This window comes from Myripristis murdjan, chromosome 23 (assembly GCF_902150065.1).
Source record: "Myripristis murdjan chromosome 23, fMyrMur1.1, whole genome shotgun sequence".
In the NCBI taxonomy this organism is placed as follows: Eukaryota; Metazoa; Chordata; class Actinopteri; order Holocentriformes; family Holocentridae; genus Myripristis; species Myripristis murdjan.
In genome coordinates this window covers 25,727,400-25,739,899 of record NC_044002.1, presented here as the reverse complement: position 1 = coordinate 25,739,899, position 12,500 = coordinate 25,727,400, and the positions used below count along the sequence as shown (strand labels likewise).

General features: G+C 40.7%; 2 protein-coding genes across 2 annotated transcripts in view; one reads left to right on the top strand and one right to left on the bottom strand.

Moving 5' to 3' along the window:
* Positions 1–137, bottom strand: part of ccdc3a (coiled-coil domain containing 3a) — a 13,956-nt gene extending 13,819 nt beyond the window's left edge. The window contains exon 1 of the mRNA XM_030046189.1: positions 1–137. This exon is cut by the window's left edge and continues 299 nt beyond it. Coding sequence (XP_029902049.1) covers positions 1–114 — 114 coding nt within the window. The 5' untranslated portion in view covers positions 115–137.
* Positions 138–5,905: 5,768 nt separating this feature from the next.
* optn (optineurin) overlaps positions 5,906–12,500 on the top strand; it is an 18,480-nt gene continuing 11,885 nt past the window's right edge. Inside the window, exons 1-5 of the mRNA XM_030046062.1 lie at positions 5,906–6,038; positions 8,024–8,140; positions 9,923–10,125; positions 10,203–10,364; positions 11,920–12,113. Of these exons, the coding sequence (XP_029901922.1) occupies positions 8,038–8,140; positions 9,923–10,125; positions 10,203–10,364; positions 11,920–12,113 (662 nt within the window). The 5' untranslated portion in view covers positions 5,906–6,038; positions 8,024–8,037. The remainder of the gene's footprint in view (positions 6,039–8,023; positions 8,141–9,922; positions 10,126–10,202; positions 10,365–11,919; positions 12,114–12,500) is intronic.

Below are 12,500 nucleotides of genomic sequence, written 5' to 3'. Positions count from 1 at the left end.
CCGGCAGCCCTCGCTCAGCGGCCGCCACTCGGACGGCAGCTGGCAGCCGCGCGTAAAGGCGCCCGGACGCGCAAAGAGGCCGAGCGCTGCGAGCAGGAGAGCCGAGAGAAACATCCCGAAGCAGCCGGAGGAATCACTGTCTGGTAGCTGGCCCAAAGTTTGAACTATGTCCACTGGAGCAAAACTGATATACTTCACTTATCAGTAAAAAAAAAATCACTGCCTTTTCTGCACAGAATCAGTCCACATCTCCAGGCTGGATGAAGTGCGAACAAAAAGCTGAAAGAAAAATGTTGCAGAATGAAAACAGCTGCCAAAACTCGTAGGGATGCTCTGCTTGACTGAATCCTGACGTAAAGTCACTTTTCACGCTAATTTGGCTTGTGCACTGCAACTAAACTTGCAGGGTTTTCCGCATTTCCAAGTTGGTTAAAGAGAACGTAAAGAATCATCCAAGTGGCTGCAGCTGCAGAAAACCATGAAAATCCAACCTGCTGCTCCGAGCAACTTCTCATCCCCTCAGTCAGTCAGCCAGTCAGTCTGTCTGTCAGTCTCTGCCGCTGGTGAAGCAGGAGCGCACATGCTGCGTTCAAGTGCCGCTGGGAGGGTCCGACATTTCGACTCAACTTCCCAGTTGAACTTTCCTGTGGATCCTTGAAGATTTTCCGAGGGTCTGAGGAGGTTCCAGGAGCCTTTAAGGAGGTTTCGTGTTTTTTAAGAGGTTCCAGGGATCCTTGAGGACAAAGCAGGAGTCTTTGAGGCAGAAGTCTTTTAGGGGGTCCTGTGGTTTTTGAAGAGGTCCCAGGTATCCTTGAGGACATTCTAGGAATCATTAAGGAGATTCTATGAGTCTTTGAGGACATTCCAGGAGTCTTTGAGGAGATTCTATGAGCTTTTGAGGAGGTTCTAGGGTTTTTGAGGAAGTCCGACAGGTCCTTGAAGAATTTCAAGGAGTCTTTCAAGGAAGTTCAAGGGGTCCTTCGGGACATTCCAGCAGTCTTAGGAGAGGTTCCTGGAATATTAAAGGAGGTGCTGTGGTTTTTGAAGAGGTTCCAGAGATTTCTGAGAGCGTTTCAGGGGTCCTTGGGGATATTCCAGGAGTCTCTGAGGAGGTTTTAGGGGTCTGAGGAGGTTACAGGGTTTATGAGTAGGTTCCACGTGCCCTTGACGCCATTCCAGTAGTGTTTGGGGAGGTTCTAGTAATATTTGAGGAGGATCCAGATCCAGTTTCTCAGATCCTTGAGGGTTCTGTGGGTCCTTGAGAGAATTCCAGGGGTCCCTGAGGAGGTTTCCCGGATCCTTAAAATCATTCAAGTCCTTGAGAAGACTCAAGGGGCCTTCTAAGAGGTACGGGGAGTTCTTGAAGAGGTTCCATGGTTTTTGAGGAGGTACCAAAGGTCCTTGAGGACATTCCAGCAGTCTTTGAAGAGGTTCCAGGAGTCTCTGAGGAGGTTAGGAGTCATTGAGGAGGGTCCTGGGTGTTTGAAGAGGTTTCACGGGTCATTCCAGAAGTCTTTGAAGAGGTTACATGGTTTTGAAGAGGTACCAGGAGTTTTTCAATCAGTTCACAAAGAGGTTCCACAGAGATCCTTGAGGGTCCCAAGGCCTTGAAGCTGGAGTTGTAGGGCCTCCAGAAACATGAGGAAGAGCTCCATTTTACTATTATTGCACCCACTGGGTTTCAATACAATAAGAAGATTCTACACCCAGAGTTGTTCAATACAAAATTACATCTGACCACTGAAAACAACTGTAATGTGATTCCCTAGGAAATTAAACAAACAGGAATAAGGATCTGTTTGGGTCCTTGACATGGGAAGTTTGGGAAGGATGATGAGATTTCCAAAATAAACAGTGCCTATACCTCCAGCGTGCAGTCTGGCAGACAGATAGGTACAGACAGATTATCATCAGAGCCAAATTTAGGCTGTTAGGCTGTTATGGCTCCCAGAATGTAGCTTATTAGGTGTCCAGACAGTTTTTCATATTAACTTTCCTGATAACTCTAGCCAAACATGTCAGAGGTTGCGGCAAATTTTAAACAACTAGAATGGATTTTCTATTAGACAGCACTGCCATCTAGTGGACAACGGATGAACTGCACTATTTTGTGTTTAAAATTTTCGAGCATTTGTTTATATGTGATGTCATGCAATGCTGGGATATTATGTTTATGATTTTAAGGTTGACCAGGTTGAAAAAATAAAGGGCCTAAAGCAAAAAAATTATTGTGGTATTTTGATTTCCTCCAACATTCCTATGGCAAAATGTTTAAAACACTTAATAGTGACTTTTAGTTCTGACACTACAACAGATTGTTTTCCTTTATTGTTCACTGCTGCAGATGTTCTGGTGGTTATTGCTGCTTTGTTTCTGCAAAATCTCAACGCTTCATTCAGATCACTTAGATTAACAGCGACTAATAGAGAATTATAAAAACATTTGGTACTTTATCCCTGATAGTATCCATATAATAACAATAATGAATTATGATGGCTTTTACTGTAGTGATCAATCGATATATTTTTATGTATAAATTTGTGTGGATATATGTAATCTATATGTAAATATATCAAATATGTAAATTTATAAATAGATAAATGTGTGAAATGTGAATAAAATACATGCATACCAAACAATATAATAAATATAAAGTATCATATAGGCAAATATATCATATACTAATGCAATGAGGTAAGGTTGGTGTGTAAATATGTGCAATTAACCATGAACATAGTTATCATAATCATTATTGTAATCATATCGTTGTAATACATTATAATTGCCATAATATTGCAGCTTGCTGTAATATTTGGTATGGTATCTCTATAACATACCTATAACAAATTGTGAGTGTCATTGGTACTGAGTGTATAGTAACCTTATGGTATATTTATATTTGTAATTATAATTATATTTATAATTCTTTGGGACTTTTTCTATGATTTTTTTTTCTCTAAAATGAATCACAGATATTCAGAGTTATTCCTGGGGAATGACGACTCATTTCAAACATCCCGGTGTGTCATTTTGGGAATCACCTTTTCACGGGAAATCCCGCTGTCAGCTGACCCTCCAGGTGACAAAACAATACCGGAAGTGACGCAGCAGCACTGATTTGTACAGATTTATAGATCATGAGGATGGGCGGTGTGTTGTGGTTTATGCAGGGACTCCGGCGGCGCGTCACGCCAGATCTGATCGATGAACGCCCCGTACGTTCTGATGTCACGACAAGGAAACGGTAACAATAAACCCAAACAAGTCAAACGTCCTCGAGCGAGAAGATTCAGCGAGGCCAGCACCGGAAGTATAGTACGGCAGTCTTCAAAATAAAAGTAAAAGTAAATGGTCAGGCTGATAGGATTGATCAGGAGAGCAAAAATATCACACACTGGGTTATAAAAATAAGCAACATAATCATTAAAAAAAAAAAAAAAAAAAGACTAGCTTCATTTGACCTGTTTCTAATGCACCTTTATTTCTAATGCACACATTTTTTTGTATTTTGTTTTCTCTTTCATATAATTTCACTAATGCTTAGATTTTTATTCTTTGGAAAATTTGAGCAATGGCAACTGACCCTTATTTCCTCAATATGCACTATATAGACAAAAGTATTGGACTCTTCATCACTGAATCCAGGTGTTTGATTCAGTCCCGTTGCCACAGGTGTATAAACTCTAGCAGCGAGCCAGGAGAACGTTCCCCGCCTCCAGGAGAATGTCCCCCGCCTCCAGGAGAACGTTCCCCGCCTCCAGGAGAACGTCCCCCGCCTCCAGGAGAACGTCCCCCGCCTCCAGGAGAACGTTCCCTGCCTGAGCGCATTGTGCCGACTGTGCAGTTTGCTGGAGGAGGGGTCACGCTGTGGGCTGGTGTTTCTGGGCTCGGCCTCGGCCCCTCAGCTCCACTGAAGGGAAATCTGAACGCTTCAGCTCACCGACACATTTTGGACAATTCTCTGCTTCCAGCTCTGTGGGACCAGTTTGGGGAAGGAAGGCCCTTTCCTGTCCCAGCATGACTGAGCCCCAGTGCACAGAGCAGCTCCATAAAGGCGTGGCCGGCTGAGTTTGGGGTGGAAGAAGTTGAGCGGCCCGCACAGAGCCCCGACCTCAACCCCATCCAGCACCTTTGGGATCAACTAGAACGGAGACTGGGAGCCGGGCCCTCTGGTCCAACATCAGAGTCTGAGCTCACAAAGGCTCAAAACTCCCACAGACACTCCAACATCTGGCACAAACTCCCACAGACACACTCCAACATCTGGCACAAACTCCCACAGACACTCCAACATCTGGCACAAACTCCCACAGACACACTCCAACATCTGGCACAAACTCCCACAGACACACTACAACATCTGGCACAAACTCCCACAGACACTCCAACATCTGGCACAAACTCCCACAGACACACTCCAACATCTGGCACAAACTCCCACAGACACTCCAACATCTGGCACAAACTCCCACAGACACACCCCAACATCTGGCAGAAACTCCCACAGACACACTCCAATAGAATAGAATAGAATAGAATAGAATAAAATGCCTTTATTGTCACTATACACACATGTACAATGAGATTAAGAGCAGCTCCTTTCAGTGCAACCATGTAATAAAAAAACAAAATAAAAAGATAGATTTCAATATAAATAAATGTAAGAAACATAAGATAAAATAAGTAAAATAAGTTATATATACAGTATGGAGTTATATATACAGTATGAATTCTGAAAAAAAAAAATATTGCACAGCATGGTCAGTGGTGATATTGCACATTTAAATAGTATACGGCTCTCCTTTTCAGTGCTTCCTCTCCAACATCTGGTAGAAAGCCTCCCAGAGGACTGGAAGCTGTTCTGCTGCAAAGAACCAACTCCGCATTATAGTCCAGTCATTTTATGAAAAAACCTAGGACAAATTGCAAGAGAAGCAAACTCAACTGATTTTGTATCCTCAGTTTGTCCTGAGTGAGGGGAAAAAAGTCCCAAGGAATCCCATTGGTGGAAAGTTTTGAAAATCACCTATTTATGACCACATATTACCAAAAAACACTGTTTTTTAACACACAGGGGAAAGGGGGTCAACATTTTACTTTCAGATATCACTATAAAAATTCACAAGTTGATTACACACACAAAGACAAGAAAAAAAGTCAATTACAAGTTCTTTGAATTATTCTGTTTACACATGCATATCACACATTATCTGATTTGATATGCGCTAATAAGGAATATAAGGAATAAATGCCAGAAGAGACATTTAAACAGTGGATTAAAAGGTCACTATATATATAGTAACCTTTTAATTCACTGTTATATAGTAACCTTTTAATTCAAGGTTACTATATATATAGTAACCTTTTAATTCACTGTTTAAATGTCTGTTCTGGCATTTATTCCTTATATTCCTTATTAGCGCATATCAAATCAGATAATGTGTGATATGCATGTGTAAACAGAATAATTCAAAGAACTGGTAATTGACTTTTTTTCTTGTCTTTGTGTGTGTAATCAACTTGTGAATTTTTATAGTGATATCTGAAAGTAATTTTGAACCCCGTTCCCCTGTGTATTAAAAACAGTGTTTTTTGGTAATATGTGGTCATATAGAGGTGATTTTCAAAACTTTCCACCAATGGGATTTCTTGGGACTTTTTTCCCCTCACTCAGGACAAACTGAGGATACAAAATCAGTTGAGTTTGCTTCTCTTGCAATTTGTCCGAGGTTGACCCCAATTTTGGCCTAAAATTACTGGACTATTCATGCCTCTGGATTTAGGATGGAGCTCAGAGTAGCTCCTGCAGGTGGAATAACACTTTAGTCCATGTGGTGTAGTTCTGATTCTGATTTTATTTTGGCGTTCCTAACCGGAAGTTCCGCTGCACTCTGTGCGCTTTGACGCAGACAGGAACGGGCGCAGACAGAGGAAACGGTGGGAAAGGTTGCACCAAACAGCTGCGGTCCGCCCGACTGTTTTTATCCAACATTGTGCAGTGGGATCTGTTACCTTGTTACCTTCACACGGCACCACAGGTGAGTTTTAAACAGGTGAAGCTGTTTCGGCGCAGACGTGACGCAGTTGCGCTCCGGTAAAAGCGCAGATGTGTTGTGTAACTCTGTGTTATCTGCAAACTTTCCACCGGCAGCGGCTGCAGAGGCCTGTCCGGCTGCTGAACTGAAACTAAAACCACTCCGATGAAAAACACTTAGTCACTGTTGGCCATTTAAAACCATTTATTTATTTCCACAGGGACTTAAAAGGTGTTTTGTGCTCCGTAGCGCGGCTAAAGGTAGCTCCTCCATGCCAGCGCTGTAATATTTCTACCGTAAATATTGTATTATCTCTGTGGGAGTTGTGTTGTGACCCTCCAAAAAACACAATTAAGAGATTATTATGTGTTAAAAGTGGAAATAAACGACGGACTGGCGGCTCAACATGGTCATTTCCTGTGAATGTAATGTAATGTAATGTAATGTAATGTAATGTAATCAGCAGCATGTGACCTGCTGATAAACGCTGCTGTTCTCCTGCTGCAGCCCACAGCTGAGTCACTGATTAACTCAACATGCTGCTTTTTAATTTTTTATTTCTCTTAAATACTCGGGCTGGGACCATGTGCCCGATTTTATACTATTGCGATACTGATTTAATATGTACACGTGTTGTGGCTGCATATTATGATTTATTGTGATTTTTTGTTTGTTTTCGTTTTTGGATTCTCCTCTTACCATCACCGCCCTTTTTTTTTTTTTTTTTTTTTTTAGACCCATTTCAGGGGGAATTAAAAAAAAAAAGCCAAGTAGAGGTGGTGAACATCATCTGAAAGCTGGGAACCTGGAGATTAATCTGAGAAGCAGCTCAGCTCTGTGTGTCGAGTTATTCCAGTCATAAATCTGGAATAAACACTGTGTTTCGGTTTAGTGCCGGGTTATTTATGTAGTAATTTATAAGGGCTGGGGCATTATGATGGAGGTATGTGAAGCCATTCCCATGCTCAGGTACGGTCAGAAATCCCTGTAAAATCTCACATTAGGATACCAAGACCTTGAGGAACACCACAGAAGAAAAATCAGGCTTTGTTTTGGTGTCAGAAACTTCTGACATTTGGAGATTTCTGTGAGAACTGCATTTTTTGGGTTCTGTTGTGGAAATGTGTCAGAAACTGGCTCTTATTGTCAGTCTGCCTGGAAACCCAGAGCTCCTCTGAACGGCCTCGCTCTCTAGTTTGTGTCTGTAAAGTTTGATGAGGCTGTGATTCTCCTAGAGGTCACTAGAGGTCATTTTCTCCAGCGACGCCCAGTTTGACAAAATGCTCTGCCTGCAGTGAAATGGCTGCTATGGGGGCCAACATCATCACACAGGAGTCAGTCAGACATCTGGAGGTCAGAGGTCAAGGGAGGCCTTTGACCTGTTTTTGTGCCGATGCTGAGACACTGAGATTGTCTTGTTCAGGTTTATTTTAAACCCAGTTAGACTTGTTGAGAGTCTCTGAGAGCTTTACATTCCCAACAAAACTGGACGACTTCATCCTCATAGTGACCAAGTAAAAACTCCCCAGAAAACTGTCGCTAGGAGGGAAAAAAAATATTAGGGCCAAATTTAGGCTCTTATGGCATTCAGAATGAAAGTTATCAGGTATCGAGGCAGTTTAAAATAATAATAATAATAATAATAATGTTACAAAACCCAAATATTTCAGGGGTTATTAAAAATATTTATATCAGATTTGACGTCACATGTTGAGATGTTTGAGGCCATAGATGATATTTTCTATCTTCAGTACCGAGTTATTTCAAATGGCACCATTCTGAAAGGTGCTGAAAGGTTTGTATTATATTGGTATCAGTGAATATTGCAATATTTCAACAAGACAACATTGTGATATTACATTTTGCATATCAAAACATACATACAAAACAAATGGAGATGCTGATGGACAGTATGACGACTTCCTGTTGCCGCCTGTGTAAAGACAGCTCTCTCTGCCTGTCTCTCTCTCTCTCTGTCTCTCTCTCAGCCTCGCTCGGCCTCATGTTGAACGGGGACGTGTCTCGAGGGGCCGGGCAGTCCGGCACGCTGGAGGAAACCCTGCAGCAGATGAACATCCTGATCCAGGAGAACCGAGACCTGAAGGGTGAGAGCCGAGCAGAGCCTGACAGCAGCTGCTTTTATAAAAAAACAAAAAACAAAAGGCTGATCTTTTTAAACTGGCTTTTATTTTGGAGTAATGATGCCTGAGTTTTTCAGTTTGGTCATTGTTTTTCATATTTAGCTCTATTCTTATGTTTATTTTATTTTTTTTTAATTTTATTTTTCAACATTTTATAGTTTTTTTGTTGTAGTTTTTAGTCTTGCATAATTTTTATTGTTGTCTCTGTCTGAGCCACATCAACTTCCTGCTGAGTGCAGTTCATTGTTGTGTCCAGCGGGGGCAGCACCGAGCACTCAGCAGAGCAGAACATATGTTGGTCAGTGGGGCTCAATGCTATAAACTGATCAGTCCACTTGATTCCAGATATTGATCAGTAACTGGACTGTTCCTGTCAATATTTCTCATGCAGACAGAATTATAAACTGAGGTGAGATTATTAATTAAAGGAGAGGTCAGATTATAACATCGTGTTAATATAATGTCTCACACTTTATTTGTGTCATTACAGTTTTACTTGTGAAATAATTAAGAGTAAAATCAAGTCTTTGAAATCCGAGCAAATTCACTTGATTCTTTCATGAACAGGTGAGGAGAAAATTAACCAGAAATTACCAGATTATTTTTTTTTTTGGGGTGAAATTACAATCACAAATAAAAATTTGAAAATTAACAAAAAATTATCTGAAAATTTGTAAAATAAAAAAAATAATAAAACATAATTAAAAAAAATGAAAATGATATAACAATTATTAAAAATACATTAATTCATATTTAAAATTTATATTTATTGCCTCCTATTCCTGGAGGCCCCAGACTCCAACTGCTATAACCAGACAACAAAAAAAATGTATCACCTCCACGGCGCCCCCTGCAGTTGGAAACCAGATTCCTGTAGGCGGAATATGTCTGGTATGTGTGTGTGTGTGTGTGAGAGAGAGAGAGAGAGAGAGAGAGAGTGAATCGTGTTTATGTTATGAAATGGCGTGACCCGTCCGGGGAGCTGCAGAGGAGTCGTGTCATGGCGCTCACATGAGGAAGTGCATTTTTTCTCAGTGACTCAGCATTTTTAGTTTCTGTGTCTTTGTTTTGTCTCCCTCCTGTTTTTTTTTCTTTTTTTCGCACGACAGGCTGTTTACACTTTGTGCCATTCGTATCATAATTTTAATATTCAATGAGAAAAATCTCTTTATTTATTCATTTGTGTCTTTAGTTATTCACTTCCTTTTTCTTTGGCCCCAAAAGTTAAAATATTACAAACAAACAACATGAATTTGTTTTCTTTCTTTCTTTATTCATGTTAATTTACTTATTCATATATTCATCCATATATTTATTTGTTGATCTATATGTTGTATAATATTTTGTATGTATAATTTTTTATTTGTGAAACAATTTGTTTACTTGTATGCTTTTTATTAATTTTAACTTTAATAATTTTATTTTTAAAATATGTTTCATTTTAATATTAGTATATTAATATTAATGTATGTAATATCAATATTTTCAATTTTGATTTGTGTATTTTTTTCTAAATCTTTCTGGTTTTAACCCTAACCTTAATTAACCTTAATTCTTTTCTTGCAGTTTTTCTGTATGTTTGTGTATTTATTGTTCTGTTTAGTTTTTTGTTGGCATTCTATTTTTTTTTATCAGAATTTAGTTTATATTTTATTTTTGTTTGTGCATTTATTTAATTTGAACCTTAATAATTTTCTCTGTTTTCTGTATTTTTTCTAAATGTATGTCTGTGTTCTCCCCCCCCAGAGGCTCTGCGGCAGACCAACCTGTCGATGAAGGAGCGCTTCGAGGGTTTGTCTGCGTGGCGGGAGAAGCAGAAGAAGGAGCGTGACTTCCTGGAGTCGCGGCTGGAGGAGGCGCGGGACCGCATGGAGACGCTGAGCCGCCACAACCAGGAGCTGAGCAGGAGGCTGGAGGAGCGGGGGGGCCCGGGGCCCGAGGGGGCGCAGGTGAGACAACAACACAGCACCATAACGTGTGTGTTATCAGAGGCTGGGGTTTGTACTGACGTGGCGGTGATTGACAGGCGGCGTCAGCCAATCAGAGAGCAGAGCTGGAGGGCCTGCGCGCCCAGTTGGCCCGTCTGCAGGCGGAGAAGAACGACCTGGTGGCTCTGAACTCGGAGCTGCAGCTGAAGGCCAGCCAGGGCTCGTCTGACGACTCCTTCATCGAGGTCATCAAGGTCACGGTGGGTCTCACACACACACACACACACACACACAGAGTCAATATCCTGTGTCATTATCATGATCAATATCTTAGAATCTGATCTACTGTACACAGTGGCTGATTTATAAATATAATGGGAGTGAATGGGGCTTCATTGACTTCCATGTATTTCATAACTCATAAACCGTATATATCATCAACATGAGAGAGTGCAGGTTCCATCAGCATGTCATACTGAGCACTTAGAAATTTGAATGGGGTTTCTACTGTATTCAGTGACTGAAATATAAATACAATAGAAGTCTTTGTCAGTGTATTTGAATATATGCATATTATTAAAAGAATAAACTCATCGATATCAAGTATTAGGAAATAAAATGACAGCATGAACATACAAAGAACTGGCATTATTTGACATGTGGAACGTCTGGGAGGAGATTGGTGACAAAAATGTTGTTTAAAAATCCCTTTAAATCTGCAGGAACTCATCAAATACGCAGATTTTTAAAGTTACAGACGAGCAAAGAAACACATGGAATAATAAACAGAACTGATAAGTATTATGCAAGACAGCATGAGTGTGATTGCTGCACAGCCATAAAGTCTGTACGGTGACTTGCCACATAATTCAGATTAGATAATATGAACTTTTATTGATCCCCTGAAGGCGAAGGTCAGTGTGACGCAGCAGCTCAAGGGAATGTAGTTAACATCAAAAAAGAAATGACCATAAATACTATACATCAAAAAACAAGCAAAAAACAGAATGAAATAAGATCAAATTAGAATAATAGAGACAATAAAATAAAATAGGTCTGTGAGTATATTCAGTACCACAGAAACCCAAAATACCACAGAGTTGGTAATAGAACAGGAAAGTAGGTGAGATGTTTTGATGACAGGCAGATGTACACTGGTGTTATTTTATACTTGGACTGATATGAGGTTTATTTTTTGGATGGAAGCTGCTGATAGCCCAGGTTTTTCCAGGTTTTTTTTTTTTTTAGTATTATTGATCCATTTTTAAGTCAAAACATTAAAAGTATTCAGTATTCAGAAAGGAAATGCAACGAATGGAAAAACCGTCCACATAGATTTAAGACTATCGAGGGAAACTAAAGCTCTGTAAATAATCTTAGGTTAGCCCTTATTGTATATTTTTAGTTTTAGCCTTTATAGTCTTTATTGTATATATTTAGCTTTTATTCTATTTTATTTAACTTTATTATATGTTTCTACTGTTGCTGCTGGAACACCAGAATTTCCCTGGTTGGGATCAATAAATCTATCTATCTATCTATCTATCTATCTATCTATCTATCTATCTATCTATCTATCTATCTATAAATGAAACGCCTCTCTGCCACATCCCATAATAAACAGGCAATCAGTCGAGGATCCTGTTTTCAAAGGAATACTGCCGTGTTAGCATTTCCTGTTAGCTTAGCATAAAGACTTGAAGTCTATGGGAGTGGTTAGCCTGGCTCCTTCCAGCAGCTCTGAGGTTCTCATTCACACCGTGGCTCATGTGGATCTGAAATAAACGTCTTGGGATTTCTGTTGTGAATGTCCAGGACGGGCAGGTGGACGCCGTGCGGGGCGTGTGCAGCGGCGAGCGCGGCGGCGGCGGTGGCCGTCTGGAGGTCAGCATGACGGCGTCGCGGCTGGAGAGCGAGGAGCTGACGGTGAGCCAGCTGCTGCAGTCGCTCAGGAACGAGACCCAGAAGGCCGAGCGGCTGCAGGCCGAGCTGCAGGCCGCGTGGGCCAGGTAGGCCACGCCCACCACGCCAAACACACAGTCTTGTTTGATCAGCCGTTTTCAAAGAGGGGGTCCGGGGACCTCCGGGGGTCCCTGAGGGGCTTCCAGGGGGTCCTCAGGAAAAAGAGGAAGAGTTTAACTTCACTGTGATTTAATTCACTAGAAACCATTAGAATGCAGAAAATGTCTAAAGGATCATTTCAACATTTTCTTCTGGGGTGACCAGAAAATTTAATTTTAAATAATTACAATAAAATTGTATTTTAAATAAATAAGATCAGCAGTGACAGGAAACATTAGTGAAAAATGACAAAAACTATTCAAGAAAATCAGGAGGAGGAAAATCAGCACAGAAAAAATTACCAGAAAAGAAGCAAAAACATAAATGAAATACCA